Here is a 15,278-nt window from a genome sequence, read left to right as displayed (position 1 = left end):
TTGACACCAGCAGTTTATTCACAAATAAATAAATACAGAGCGCGCAAAGCTTCCTGACTGCCTCAGAGTGTCTGCTCTAAGGGTCCCCCCGCGGGAAGGGCTGGGGTGGGCGTGCTGGGGGGCCGGCTCTCACCCGCAGCAGTGCCGTGCCAGCCTCGCCGGTGCCCTCGGCGGGGAGACGGGGTCAGAGGGGACCCGCTCCCACGGTGCTGAGCCGGAAACCCCGCAGTGCTCCCACGCAGGGCGGCCGTGGTCGGTCAGTCGTCACGCAGCCGCTCAGGCCCGCGGCCACTCCAGGGGCGAGAGGGGACTCCAGGCCTCCAGCGGGGGCAGCACGTGGCCCGGAAAGAGCTGAGGGGACAGAGGGGACATCGTAGCTCTCAGCGCTCACGGGCTCCACTCTCGGGCACCCACGTACACCCGCTGCGACGCTCTGGAGCGCGAGTGGGAGGCCAGGCTGCGTGCCCGGGCGCGGACGGCGGGGGCAGGCGACACTAACCCGAGACGGAGATGAGGCCTCCGGCCCCGTCGCCAGCCCTTCCGCGCCCACCGGCGCGGGCACCGCCGCGGCCCCGGGGCAGGCGGGCGCAGACCCCCAGGGCCCCGCGGCGGGGGCGGTGGAGCCCGGGCCGCCGTCGGGGCAGAGCGGGCAGCCCCGCGGGAGCGCCGCGTCGCGGCGGCGCCGGCGCTGCAGGCGCTCCTCGCTGAGGCCCAGCACGGCCGACAGGTGGCCGATGTAGCGGATGGCCAGGCGCAGCGTCTCGATCTTGGTCAGGCTCTGGCCGGCGGGCGCCACGGACGGCGGCAGGAAGCGGCGCAGCTCGTGCAGCGCGCGGGCGAGCGTGCGCATGCGCAGCTTCTCGCGCTCGCTGGCGCTCTGCCGCTGCCCGACGGCCGGGCGGCTGCCCCGGGCGCTGCGCCTCCCGGCGCGCGGGGCGCGAGTGACTCCGCGAGGGCCGGGCCGCCCGGGGCTCGGCACGGGGCTGCAGACCGGGGCGCTGCCCCAGGAGCCCGGGGACGAGGCGGGGGAGCAGCCGTAGCCCGCGTCGGAAGGCGGAGGCGGCCGAGCGGCGCCCCAGCACGCGGGGAGCACCCAGGACTCGGAGAGCGGCGGGCACAGCGACTGGGCCATGGCAGCGGCGGTGCCTCTCGAAACTGGTGGCGCGACCGCTTTATCCTGAGCCCGAGGTGTGAAGTGGCCTCTTCCAGGCCACATCAGCACTTCAAAGCGGGCTCGGGGCCAGGGGGGACGGGGCCTGACCCTTTGAACCAACGCGGGCTGGGGGTGGGGGGCAGAAGGTGCTGGCCAGCTGGCTGCAGCACGTTGCCCCACCTGAGCCAGGGCACGGGCACCGGGCACCCGGCACCCGTCAGCCACTCGGGTCTGCTGCCTGCGGCCAGCTCAGCACCTTAAAGGAAGCCGGATCTCAGACCTCCAAGTCAAGCACCCAGGTCTGGGGCTGCCTTCGCCTCCTGGGGGCCTTACACAAATAACTGAATTTTCTTACACCTTCCTTTCCAATTTGTATAATGGGATCCTCAGGCCCTGCTGCAGCAGGTCTGTAGAATCCGCGAGGGCCAGGAGCGAGGCCCTGGCTCCCCACAGAGGTGAGAGGAACCGAGATCCATCCCTCCTCTGAGGCTGGTCCTGGGTGCACCCCTCCCTACCGCTGGCGAGCTGGGGGAACCGCGAGGAGGCGGCTATCGCAGGCCCCTCCACCGAGCTGGCCCGATGTGGTCAGGCTGCTGCCCAGCAGAGCCGAGGGAGGGGCGCATCTCCTGGCCTCCAGGCCACCCTCGCCTGGCACACCAGGGGCCCGGCCCGTTGCCACCACTGGCCTCCGGCTGGTGCCTCCTCACTTTGGGGCACGCATAACAGGCTTTGCCAATGAAATGAATGGAAATGACACGGAAAAAGCATCTGACAAAATTCAACACCCCTTCATGATAAAAATTCTCAGCAAACTAGGAATAGAGGGGAACTTCCTCAACCTTATAAAATACAGCTACAAAGAACATATAGCTGACATACACAGTGAGAGACTGAAAGCTTCCCACCTAATGCTGGGAAAGCGGCAAGGATGTCTGCTCCTACCCACGCCTTCCTATTCAGCACTGTCCAGGACGGTCTGGCTTATGCAAGAAGAAAAAACAAAAAGTCGCATGGACTGAAAAGGAAGAAACAAAATGGTCTTTTTTTATAGACAATATGATTGTCACATAGGAAATCTCACCAAGAAGTTACACTGCCTGCCTGACCCCTTCGGGTGGAGTCTGCACCCTGTCATAACAGCTACTTCAGGCGTGACTCTCTAGCTAGACTGTGCAGCACCTGGTGTCTGGCATAAGGTCTTCAGGAGAAGCGCCAGGGTCTAAGCTGCACCCTCCATGCCTCCAGCCCCTAGAGGCTGAGGGGTGAGCAGGTGGGAGAAAGCGAAGTGGCCTGGTACCTTCCCCACTCCCACCTGGCACCTCTGCCCAGCGCTGCCCCCTCGTTTCCTTCATCATCTGTGCATCGGCCCTCCTCTAACACCTGGACCCCCTCGGCAGCCTATCCCAGCAGCCCCAGGACGCCCACAGTCACATCTAGGAGAGGCAGAGCCAACCACCCTGGGTGCATGCGTAGGACCCATCTATGCCCAAGGGAGCCTGGCCCCTCAGCCTGCAGCTGTCAGCAGGGTCTGCCTCTTCCAGGCCCTGGCTGATGGATGCCTTCTTGGGGCTCCAGATTCAAGCCGAGAACCTGATACTGGAGCCCAGTGACTAGGCCCCTTCAATCCCACTGGACCCCAGGGAACAAGTGGTTGGGACTTGGCAGAGCGTGCTGTGCACAGCACAGGAGGAGGTACAGGGTACGGGCTGGACAGGCAGGAACTTGGGATCTTGGAGGGCCTGGGCACCCTGTCACCAGCCTTCTAAGTATCAAAAAATTTCTCCACTCCCATAAACTAGTGGCCTCCACTAGCTTGTTGGCAACGATGCTCCCAAGCGAATCTGTATCTCTAAGCACAAAATCAACGAGATGTACTTGGACATACTATCCTGAAAGCACAGCCCTGGCCCCTGGGGATTCATAGATGCCGGTACCTAACAGTTAACACTGAGTGCTTGCACGGTAGCCACCAGGAGTTCTGGGGCAGGAGAGGGCACCCTAACTGAGGTGTGACAAGAGGGTCTCTGGGGTCAGGGCTGAGGGAGGGTTCAAAAGGCCCAGGGGCTGAGTGTGGGGACAAAGCCCACAAAAATGGCATGAAAGAGGCGGGGTCTTCAGCCCTAAAGGGTGACAAATTGGAGGTGCCACGTGGGAGTCCCTCCCTCCCCTGTTGCCCCTGGGGTCTCTGGCCCCGACCTGTGCAAAGGCTGTAGTTACTGGGGGCAGAGGAGGAACCCCAACCTGGAGCCTGGGTCCTGCCAGCCCCTGCCAGCCAGCCCCCCTCTGCCCTTTCCCCGCACCTCCGCCGACTTTGATCTCCTTATCACCAGCCTCTCTGGTGGGTTCATTTGGGAGCTGTCCGAGTTAATGAGTTCTCCGGGCAGCAGGGCCACACGCCCTCCTGCTGGGGTGAGGACTTCACACCTGGGGGCCTGTGTTTTGACAAGTGCCGGAGCCAGTGGCTCCTGCTCCCCTGCCCGAGCCTGCTGCCTCCCCCTGCCAAAGTGTAAGGCTGGGAAATGAGGCCTTGGGGCAGCCCCACTGAGCAGAGGTGAGAGTTCAATGGGGTCCTTGACTAGGATGGGGGGCCAGCAGGACAGGGCAGCCCCCCTCGGAGCTGGGGAACGGGCCTCAGCCTTCCCGTGAGGAACCAGCCGGCCTCCTCAGGCCAAGCCCGGGTCTCGGGCGCTGCCGCCCTCCCAGCTCCAAGCCCCAGTGCCCTTATTTCCCGGCCAGCCTCTCTGACACAGGAGTGCTAATCAAAGGTGCCATGTCAATACGCCCCTTGCAGCCCTTAATCCCTGGGTCTGCTGGAGCCAGAGCCCCCAGGAGAAGAAAGCAGCTCTCCTACCGCCAGCCTGCTTAGCGTCAGCCGTCGCATCCCCTGGGAGGCTCTGGATTCGGGGGGGTCCCCTACTGCCAGCGGTCTTCTCACCACACCTCACACCAGCCCGAGATAGCCCCCACCTTCAGAGGGCTTAGGACATCCTTCTTGGGGGGAGTCCCTGTCCTGCCATGTCCTACCTGTGTCCCCCGCTCTGGTCTCCAGGCCCCAGGGTGAGTGGCATCAACCGTGCCAGCGTGGCAAGGACCAGTCACACCCCATAGACACGCCTGGAGCACACCCGCACCCACCTCCTGCCGCTGCTTGGGCTGGCGCTGTGCTGGCACCTGGCTGGGGCATGGTACACAGCTGTGCTGTGACGTGGGTGTTTTCAACTCACTCGACAGATGAGGCAATGGAGTGGCGAAGTTGTCCCATGTCACATGGCTGTATGGGGCCGAGCTGGGGTCCGCTCTGCTCTGTCTGGGGCCACAGCCTGTGTGGCCCTGCCACCTCTGAGTCTGGGGGCTCACGTGGCTCCTGTCCTGCAGGAGGGCTGCCCCAAGAGTGGGGGTGCCAGGGTGGGGGTCCGCAAGCCCCCATAGAACCTTGTTCTGTGTCAAAGGGACCTGCAGAGATAAAAAAAGAAAAAGATTTCCAGGGTCACCCAGACCTGAGGATGCAGCCGCAGAGTCTGGATCTGAAAAGGACCCAGAATTAGAAAACTCAGCCACCTTTGAGAAATGTGGCTATAGTGAACACCCCCCAGTGAAGAGAGTGGAAAAGGCGCTGGGAGTTCCTGCCCCCCATCCCATGGATCCTAGGAACCCCCTGGATCGCAGGTAGATGAGGATGAGCTTGGGCTGGAGAGGGGGTTGTGGCCGCCTGGAGTCCAGGGCAGCCAGAGGGCCTAGCACTGAGGACCCCACCTGCTCCACGCCTGCCTCTGTCCCCAGCAGCCTCCCAGCCACAGACTGAGGCTCTCAGGGGGCCCCTGCCTGCTGGGATCACCCCTTCTCCTAACACCTCTGGCCCCTGGAGCCACTGAGTTGGCAAGCCATATGGAATAGATTATTCTGGAGCCACGATAATCTGATTATCTTGGCCATGGGTCAGCTGGATATGCAGCCAGTGGAGTCACAGGAGGCAGAGGGCTGCCAAGTGGGGAGGGGGTGGGAAGAAAAGAGAGAGAATTGGATTCTGGGAAAGGATCAAGAGAAGTGCCAAGACCTCCAAGGTCCCCGGGAGCCAGGCGGAGAGAGCAGGGCGGGCAGACAGCGCCTCTCGCCTTGCGGGAGTCATAGGTTGCTCCTTTGCTTTATCTGGGGACATGGAGGGGGGTCTAAGCGCTACAGTGAAAGGTGGGAAAACGGAGGCATAAAGTGGACCTGTTTCTCCAACTGTAAAATGAGCAGGGACCCCCAACTGCCTGCTGAGATGCCCTGGGAGCTCTGCACACCTTGCTGAGGAGGCGTTGGTCTCAGGCCACAGTGTTGAACCCCTGAGTCCTGCACACAGGATACCCTAAGTGTCCTGGTAATCCCAGCGGCAGACAGAAGAGGGCGTTGCCCAGCTGCCTGGGATCTGGGATCCGAAAGGGCACAGGCACCTCTAACCAGTCTGAGGCCTTTTTCCTCCAGCCAGGGCCAGTGCAGGGTGGGAGCGCTGGTCACAGCTGCTAAATGCCCATGTCAGAGATGCTGGGGCCGGCCCGCAAAGTGGGAGAAGCTGGCTCAGTGCTGGCGTGATGGGCTCTGTGACCCTGACAGGCCACTTGCCTTGTCTGGACCCCAGTTTGCTCCTCTGTCCACTAGGAAAAACAGGCATCTGTATGCAGAGGCAGAGCCCAGCCCTGACCACTGTGGCTCAGTGGGTTGGAGCGCTGTCCCCTAAACCAAAAGGTTCTGGGTTCGATTCCCGGTCAGGGTACATACAAGAAGCCAACCAATCGATGTTTCTCTCTCACATCGATGTTTCTCTCCCTCTTCCTCTCTCTCTAAAAGCAATGAAAAATTCTCTGGTGAGGATAAATTTTTTTTTTTTTTTTTTTTTTTTTAAGAAAAAGACAGCGCCTAGAAGAGAAGGGAACTGGCTCAGGAGGGATGTGGACAAGCAGGGCTCCACCTTCCTCCGCATCTTCTCCCTCCCCGCCGCCGGCCTCCTCCACCCACTGCTAGCACTCTGCCTGCTCCAGCAGCCCTCGCTGTGATGTGGCCATGGTCTCCTTCCTCCAGAATTCCTCTATGGGTTCAAATCCTGGCTCAGCGGGGCCTTAGGCAAAGGCTGGGACCCGCTGGGCCTGGTTTCCCTGCCCTGGCAAGGGGAGCACAGCAGGCTGGAGCCCGGGGTTGGAGCCCTGAATGGCTATGCAGGGACTGCTGGGCGCTCACACAGCAGGAGGGCCTGCAAGGCCAGGTCAAGGGAGCTTCGGTTCCAGCAGGTGCTTTGTGACTTGTTCTGGCGGCTGTGGGTCTCTGGGCCTCCCAGGGACGTGGGGGTGCTCTGCCTGGCAGTCCTTGTCATCAGTCCTCCCTGCGTGTGCCCAGGGTCATGTGCCAGCACCTGGGCTGGGGAGGGACCGTATCTGGGCAGGCTGACTCAGGGCATCAGGAGTGAGGGGTCTGTGCAGGCCCCCTGTCCCTTCCTCCCTTGCCATCCCAGGGACACAGAATCTGCCTTTTCCCTAGCCCCCCACCCCCACCCCAGAAGCGCGTTCCAGGGTGGCTGAGGGGGCCCGCTGCCCGGCTGTTTTGGAGGCCCCTGCACACCCTCGTTCCCAAGTCGACACCTTCTGCGCCGGAGGAGGCGGCCTGTGTCAGCAGGCGGGGCGGAGGTGTGAAGGCAGCCCCAGTGCCCAGGGGGCTGCCTGGCTGGCCCGCACTGCTGGCTGGTAATGAGAATCCCACATGGCCCCTGCCGCCCGGCAAGGCCTGCCCCCTCCCTCCTTCCTGCCCGTTCCCACAGCCTTCCACCCCAGGGCGGGAAGGGAAAGAGGACCTGTGCGGCAGAGGCCCGGCTGTAACCTGGCTCCAGCCTTGGACCTGCTACCGGGGTAAGAGCAGGTGCAGAATGCGGTGGGGTGAACAAATGGAGACGCTCGCTCGCCTTAGGCCACCAAGAGCAGGCCTGACCGGAGCCACTGCCCTCCCATGGCCCCTCTCGTCTGACCGGTGGTCAGGGGCAAAGTCCTGGCAAGCCGAAGAGGGGACGATGGGGCAGAGGCCCCAGTGTTCAAGGAGGCCCAGCCCAGCCAGGGCTTCAGGCACGGAGACCAGGGCTGGGAGTATTCTGAACGCTGAAGCCCCCGCGAGGCCTCACTAAGCTCCTCCCAGCCCAGGCGCCCTGACGGACCCCCCGTGGCCCCCTCACCAAGACTGTCCAGAGCCCAGAGGCGGCACCTCCCAGCCGCGCCCCGATTCTTGGCTTCAGTTCTAACGGCGCCCCGGGGTCGGCAGGCCCCGCGCCCTGTCTGATGGAGCCTGTCAGCGTGGCCGGAGGCCGTGTACTGACGTGCCGGCCATGCGGTCGTCTGGCCTCTCCTTGATCACCTCCAGAAACAGGCCTCTCACTCCCAAGTCAGCCCCTCCGACCTCAGCAAGTTCTCCAGACTCTCCCTGGAGGATTCTGGGCATAACCTAGCACCTAATTTATTTTCTTTTTGGACAAAGGAGCCCTGAGTCCTTTAGCTATTTCTTAGGGACCTGGCTTCAAGCCCCCTCACCAGCCTCCCTCCCCTGGATTGTCCCCGTCCCTCATAAATTGTGGCCCCTAGGTGCGACCGCAGTCTCTGGGCATGGCCTACCCTGCCTGGGGAAGGGGAGACCAGCCTCCATGGCTGAAGACCCTCTTCGTTGTGGGTGGGAAGGGGATCACGTGTGTTTCTCATGTCCTTGATTCCTGGAGGGTGGCGACTGCCATGCCCTTGACAGACATGTTGCCAGCTGCATAATATCCTGCACCCTGAACTTACAGGGAGGACACACAGGGCCCCGCTGACTCCACTGTATTCGATCTGGTGGGTTCTTCCAGCCTGACTGGATCTCTTTAGATCCTGGCTGTTACCCAGTTCACTCCTTGGGTCGCCATCTTACCTACCTTGGATCAGTTCCTACCTTCGTAACGCTGGCCACGAGCAGGCTGGGAACAGAGCTGGAGACCTTCCTCCGGTGCGCACTCATCACCCATCCATCCGTCTGCGAACACAATGAATCTGCTGTGAATTCACTCAGCTGGACTCTCACCCAGCTCACGTGACCCCATTTATTCACAAGGACACCCTAGGAACGTCTTTATTCAGTGGGCAGGAATTGTGTCTGGCTGCTCATAGCTAACACCCAAAATGACCATAACTTAAGATAGTAATTTAGTTTCTCTCACATGAAAGAAACTTCAGGGCTAAACTGTGCTGGGGATAGTGTGGCACATCCATGTTGTCGCTGATGCCTTGGCCTTCTTTCTGCTCCCCCTTCCTTAGTGACGTCTGCCCTTGAGATTGCCTCAGGATCACAAAGTGGCTGCTGAAGCATAACCATTACGTCTGCTTTCCAGGTAGAAAGCCCTACTTTAAAGAGCTTTCCTAGAAGCTCCATTCAATACTTCCACTAACACTTCACTGGCCATTCCATCTGCAAGAGAGGCTGGAAACTAGGATTTTTAGCCGGCATGGAACCATCCGCAAGAATACAGGCTCCTGGTATTAAGGAAGAAAGACGTACAGAGGCTATATATAACTTGCGTCTCAGCGCTGAGATGCCACCCTCTACCTGTCTGATTCCACAGCCTGGCCCAGTGGGAGGATGTGCTTTGGTTTCTTCCCGGGGAGTGGGGCTGGCAGACAGTGTGCCCCTGGGCTGCAGAGCCCAGCTTTGAGGTCCAGTGAAGACCCAGGGGCCACAGAAAACCAGGCCCAGGGCCCCACCTTCAATAGCTTATGCTCTGACACCCCAGAGTCAGTCTGAGGTCCAGGCTCTGGGGCTGGCCCAAACCGAGACAGAAGCCCTGGCTATCCTAGAGAGGACAAAGCACCCCGGGCTCTGCGCCAGGTGGGCTCCCATTATTCTCCAAGCGCTTTCACAGCGGATTCCTCCAGACTGGCTCTGACAGGTGGGGGTGGGGTGGGAGAGAGCAGGAATCCCTCTGGGTATTTGGAGCCTTCCTGGAATCCTATAGCCACTTCACCTTCCCATTCCAAATCTAGCTGCCTGTGCACAAAACTAAAAACATGCCACAGGTGCATCAATAAGAGCCTGGTGATGACGTGAGCATGCTGGGGAATATTATATAGCCGTTAAAAAGAGCGAGTCGGAAAGCTCAAGATCATCATATTTAATCTGAAACTTTAGAATCCAGATCCAGAAATATATATGAAACCAGGTGAACTTTGTTTACAATGGTCAATTCCATGTACATAAATTCCTTGAAAGTACGGTCTGTCAGAGCTTTATAGTATTGAGTTTTGGAGGAATAAATGATGATTGACTTGTGTCTGCCACTATTTTAGCCTCAAACATGTAGGGCTGGATGTCTCCTAAGTCCACAATGCCCTCGGGAAGAAGTATTCTTTTTTTTAACCTTGGTTTAAACCCTTTTAAGTCACGAAATGTTGCATAACTACCTGCTTCTTTCCAAAGAAAGCCTGTCTGAAATCAGGCCTGGTTCACGGACTCCACCTTCGTCTTGTGTTATAGTTTCTCTCCTCGTTTACAGCAGCTACAATAAGCCAAACGACAGCTGTCCTGACCAATCTTACTCTAGGTCAACCATCACTTCATCATAATGTGACAGTGGTCACATGAGCCAGCTTTGCTCCAGTATATTTTAAAACAAGTGCTGGGGAGGAAGTGGTATAATTTCATCACTTGCCCCCCCACCCCACACCAGTTAAAATTATCCTCTATGAGTGAAATCGACTATGACCAACTACGAGCTAAACATGTGCTGACATGGGATGCTCTAAAATAGGCTGCTGAATGGAAAAAGAACAAGTTGCAGGCTCGTACATGCAAGGTGCCATGAAGTCACCTCCTTTACACTGTCTTCTAAGGACACGTGTGGATGGACGGGAAGGCACCAGCCAGGCCTGGAAATGCACCTGACAAATCTTTTTAGCCACAGCTGTTACCTTTGGGGACCTCCAGCTTTTTCTCGCTCATGCTTCCATTTCCAACCAAGAGAATGTATTTGTTATGTAATTTGTGAAACTAAAAATTAATTTTTTAAAACAGTCATAAAATACTACAAGGCCATTTCCATTTACTACGTGGGCTGATATCGGCTCGTCTATTCCCGACAACCGGGGAACACCTTGCGATCGGCCTCACCCTTACGCGTGGTTCCAGGCCCTGCTATGACCCCTACACCTCCGTGGCCAGACTTCTACGGTCGCTGGCTCTCGTGCGACCCTTAGCCTCTGAGTCAGGTCTTTTTTCAGAAAGATCACAAAGGACATTGATGCTTCCTTTAAACTGCAATTATTGCTGAGGGGTGAAAGGTTTTACTTTATAAACTTCACTATGTCCAGGTTTATGCTGTGAAGATGGGAACAGTCCTGTGACAGAGACATATAATTATTATTCCTGTTTTACAGAGCAGGAGGCTCAGACAAGTGAAAGGCTCTGCCCAAGAGCACACAGCTCATGGGTGGTGGGCCTCCTAATTATATAAGGCTGGCTCACGCCTCTCTCCCCCAAAGCTGTAACATCCTGAGAGGACAGAACACAGCTAGCTTGTTCACCCTGGCGCGACGGACACTTACCATTTGCTAAATAAATATGAATTAAAAGAATAATGCCTAAGAGCATCTTGAAATGTAAGTATCTTCATTATGAAATGACAGCACCGCACACTGAGCCTGCTTGCCAAGTCCACCCTAAGTGGTGCCAGGGACAGTTCCACTTGGTACTGGCCACCATCCCGGGGGGGGGGGGGTATTCTGTGCTCTTGCTGAGAATGACGATACTTGAGCCTCAGAGGAGTTATGTCACTTGCCCCAAAGTCACACAGCAAGTAAGGGGGGTCTGACTCTGGGCGGCTTGGGAGAACAGAAATGAACTGAGAGGACCTTCTTCGTGTCACTCAGCAAATTGGCACGTGCAGGTTCCAAAGGACCCGGGAAGCGTCCACCTGTAGGCTCCCCACCCCCCCGCACGGATGGCAGGTCCCTCGGGCGAGTCTCATAGGCACTGCGTGTAGGTTCCTGGGCACAGCCGCCTGGGGGCTGGTGCTGAGAGAGGCGGCCACGCTTTGCAGGGGCCCGTGGGTCATCTGCGCGGCAGTTCGGGCGCCGGCGACGATGGCAATGCCCAGCGTCATCGCACTCCTGGGCACTCACCCTGCGCAGCGGACGGGCGGGGTGGCTGGGCACCCGGCGAGAAGCTTAGCAGCTCCATCCAGATGCGAAGTGTCCCGCCCACACTTCCCGGGCTGCAGGGGCCTCCATTAGAGCCCCCAGGAGTCAGAATCCACACCTCCGCAAATGGGCCCGCTTTCCCAGGGCCCCCCTGCCCGGGCCTTCCCTGGGCTCTGTGGGTTTTGACACCTCTCTGTAACCTGGCGGGGGAGGCCACCTCGCACCTTCGGTCCAGTTAAAAGCTCGGGCCGGAGGTGGCCGGCGCAGCGTCCCCGAGCCTGCGGCCCGGCCATGGCCCAGTCCCCCACTCTGCACTCCCTCGACCACTGGCTCTTACCGCAGGGCTGGGGCTGGGCCGGGCACCCGGACTCCGCGTCTCCGGCCTCCTCTTCGGACTCGTCGGGCTCGTGCCCCTGCGACGGCGCCCGCGGCCCCTCGCAGGCTGCGCCCCCGGCCCGCGGCGGCCCCGCCGCCCCAGAGGCCTCCCCGACGGCGCCGGGACGCGCGCGCTCGGGCCCGGCCGTCGGGCAGCGGCAGAGCGCCAGCGAGCGCGAGAAGCTGCGCATGCGCACGCTCGCCCGCGCGCTGCACGAGCTGCGCCGCTTCCTGCCGCCGTCCGTGGCGCCCGCCGGCCAGAGCCTGACCAAGATCGAGACGCTGCGCCTGGCCATCCGCTACATCGGCCACCTGTCGGCCGTGCTGGGCCTCAGCGAGGAGCGCCTGCAGCGCCGGCGCCGCCGCGACGCGGCGCTCCCGCGGGGCTGCCCGCTCTGCCCCGACGGCGGCCCGGGCTCCACCGCCCCCGCCGCGGGACCCTGGGGGTCTGCGCCCGCCTGCCCCGGGGCCGCGGCGGTGCCCGAACACTTGACAAGTAGGATCCCCGACCAGGGTCCCTGGGTCTCCGCCCCTTACTGCTCCGGGACGCAGTCGCTTCCGCAAGTGTCCCAAGGCAGGCTCCCCGATGCGGCCCTTTGGACGCTGCCCCCCGCCAGTTCCGCTGCGCAGACACCCCCAAAGCCCGGCACCCAGGCCACGTCCTGGGCGCCGCCCCCCGCCGACCGGGAGCCTTCTGCAGTGTACCAGGTACGGTCCCCGGGCTTCCCTCGGAAACGGACGCGGTGGGGAGGCTCTCGTCTGCAGACGTCCCGTATTTTCTAGGTCCCCATTATCTAAGCCCTGGTTGGGGTTGGAGAGGGCGCTAACCTCTGGGGAAAAAGGTGGGGCCCTGGAGAGTTAAGCCCCCACCCCCACCTAGACATCATCACGCCTGGTGGAAGAGGGAGGCGCCATCAGACTTGTCCCCTCCACCCTGGCTTCTGGAGGTGGCGGGGGCCAGGGCCCAAGAGCTCCATTAAGGGCTGGAAGGAGGGAGGGAGAGCTCGCGGCCCCAGGGTTAGGGGCTTTGAGCTGGTGGCATTTGTTTCTGTCAAGCTTCATTCGCTCATGAGGTCCATGAATGAATGACTCACGGTTCATAAAAAAACGTATTAACAGCCAAAATTTATTGAATGCTTACTGTGTTCCCAACACCATTCTTGGCACTGGGCGCGAACTGACTCTTCCTGCCCCCCAGCAACCTTTATGAAATAGCTGTTATCATCACCCCGGTTTTACAGATGAGAAAACTGAGGCTAAAAAAGGTTACCAGCGTTCTTGGAGCTAGTGAGTAGCGGAGCTGGGATTTGAACCCTGGCAGTGTTATCTCCAGGGTGGAGGCTCCAAACCACTTTGCTTCACTGCACTCAGGGTGCCAGGGCGGTTCCGAAGCTTCCAGCGACACTGCGCAGCGTCGGGGTTCGAGATCTTGGAGCATCAGGCAGTAGCCCACTGACTCGCTGCTCTTGTCTGTCTTGCAGGGTATTCCTGCGTCTCCGGAGTCCTATCTGTTGCCAGAAACCCCACCCCTCCTGCCGGGCCCAGCATGCCAGAGACTCCAGCCTCAGACCCAGTGGGGCTACTGGAGCCACAGTGCAGAGGTGCTCCCCAGCTCCGAGGACCAGGACCAGGGCCCGGGCCCCGCCTTCCAGTTCTGTGATGAAAGCCCTCTCCAGAGCTCAGGCCTGCAGCTCAGCGGCTGCCCTGAACTTTGGCAAGAGGATTTGGAGGGGGGCCCCCTGAACAGCTTCTACTAATGGTCTTGCCTGTCCCCCTTCTCAGCAAGGAGTCAGGCCTATAGTGTGGGCATCCTCCTTACTGGCAAAGTCAGTGGTTTTTCAAACTTCCCTTTAGCTGAGGATCCCTTCCCCAAGTGACGTCTTTCATGGAAGCAGCGTTTGAAACAGATCGTTGGCGGCCGCCGCGGCTGGTGCTGGGGCTGGGCCAGTGCCCTGAAGAGCACAGCTGTTTGACCACCACGTTGGCAGCTGGGACTGATGGGGGGATGAATTGGGGGAGTAGGGTAGGGGGAGATCAGACATCTCTATGCTTTGATTTTGCTTCTTTAAAAAAAAAACCACACAACCAAATTTGCTTTGGTCTGTTTTTCTTCTATCAACTTGAGTTCTTTGGGCCCCTGGGAAAGGAAAAATGTTCCCATCCAGTGGGAAACAAATCATGCCTGGAAGGTTGACGTGGGCATCACTTGCCAGCTGGACCATATCTATTGTGTAGGGTGGCACAGGTATGTTGACATTTGGACCCCTCTGCTTGCCTCACACCCATCCCTTTGCCCTTTTCCATTCTTTTGGGTGCCTTCCTGCTGGCCCAGAGGGCTCTTTCCCAATTACATGAAGTTGTTTTCGAAGGATGCCTGTGAGTGGCCCCAGGTACTAGGCCAGTGCATCAGTTTGCTTGGGCTGCCCTAACAATACCACAAATTGGGCAGCTTAAAGACAGAAATTTGTCTTCTCACAGTTCTGGAGGCTAGCAGTTCAAGATCAAGGTATCAGCAGGTTTGGTGTCTTTGAGGCCTGTCTCCTTGGCTTGCAGATGGCCACCCTCACTGTGTTCTCACATGGGCACTCCTTGGCCTGTGTATCTTTGTCTCCTCTTCCTCTGATAACACCAGTCATACTATGTTCGGGCAGCTTTGTTCTCCCACGTCCCCTCAAGAGGAACCCCTAGGAGGGGTAGAGGTGAGAGGCTGCCACCCGCCCCCACACTGGAGTGACCTGAAATTCATCCCAGATGCTGCTGGCATCAGAGGACCTGGTCCCAGGGGAATGGGGCATAGCATAACCCTGTCCTCATCCTCGGGGCTCAGCCCTGCTTCTTGGGAGCAGCATCCCTTGCCCTCACCGGTCAGGGCTGTGTCTCCATCCCTGGCCTGCGGCTCTTGGCTGCACCTCTGCTAAGTGGCAGGGGAGGAGAGGAACCAATACCAGTGCCTGGGGTGACTGGTCCACCCACACCTTCTTCAACCCCCCCCAGCCATCGCTTGTGAGGCTTGACATTGGCTGAGTGCCTTGCCTGGGCTTTTCAATGACCCTGCAGTGTGGAGGGCAGGTCTCTTCAGATCCTGCCTTTACCCATGGCCTTGAGCCTGGTTCTGGTGGCCCCCTGCTCTGTGCGCAACCTTGAGCACAGTGCAGCGGGCAGGTCTCTGGTTCTGCATGTCCTCGCCGCAGTCCGGGAGCTGGTTCCTCCAGCCACATGGGGTACACGAATGCCAGGGCTGTGAGCTGTCAGGTGGCCTGAGCATGCGACATGTGGCCGTCACAGACCCTGCCCCAACTCCAAATGGAGACATGCTCCGCTCCCGCAGGGGCAGGAGACCCAGTCTTGGGTCTCCTTCCAGCTCTCCTGAGTTGTGACTTAACCTTCCTGAGCCTCAATTTCCTTATCAGTAGACCCTAGATGAAGGCTGTCCTTATCTCCTGGGCCTGTTGAGACCCAAATGAGATAATGCGCATAAACGCTGAGCTCAGTGTCAGGCACAGACTAGGGTCCTCAGCAGGCTCTTCTCCCTGCAGACCAGCTCTCTCCTAGGGACACTAGATGGCGGGGCTGACCCC

General features: G+C 59.5%; 2 protein-coding genes across 2 annotated transcripts; one reads left to right on the top strand and one right to left on the bottom strand.

Annotated features, from left to right (window-relative positions):
- On the bottom strand, positions 1–1,132 carry MESP1 (mesoderm posterior bHLH transcription factor 1). The gene is made up of 2 exons (XM_090263776.1): positions 500–1,132; positions 1–351 (listed from the first exon to the last, which is right to left on the bottom strand). The coding sequence occupies exons 1-2, from the start codon at positions 1,130–1,132 to the stop codon at positions 277–279; spliced, it is 708 nt and encodes a 235-aa protein (XP_090119902.1). The 3' UTR covers positions 1–276.
- Positions 1,133–11,616: 10,484 nt separating this feature from the next.
- On the top strand, positions 11,617–13,752 carry MESP2 (mesoderm posterior bHLH transcription factor 2). Its single transcript, XM_090263774.1, has 2 exons — positions 11,617–12,408; positions 13,182–13,752. Exons 1-2 carry the CDS (start codon positions 11,617–11,619, stop codon positions 13,455–13,457), a joined length of 1,068 nt encoding a protein of 355 aa, XP_090119900.1. The 3' UTR covers positions 13,458–13,752.
- Positions 13,753–15,278: the final 1,526 nt, after the last annotated feature.

Source organism: Furipterus horrens, unplaced genomic scaffold, assembly GCF_987537825.1.
Source record: "Furipterus horrens unplaced genomic scaffold, mFurHor1.1.pri manual_scaffold_16, whole genome shotgun sequence".
NCBI lineage: Eukaryota > Metazoa > Chordata > Mammalia > Chiroptera > Furipteridae > Furipterus > Furipterus horrens.
Note: the sequence above shows the minus strand (reverse complement) of the source record. Positions and strands in the feature narration are given on the sequence as shown.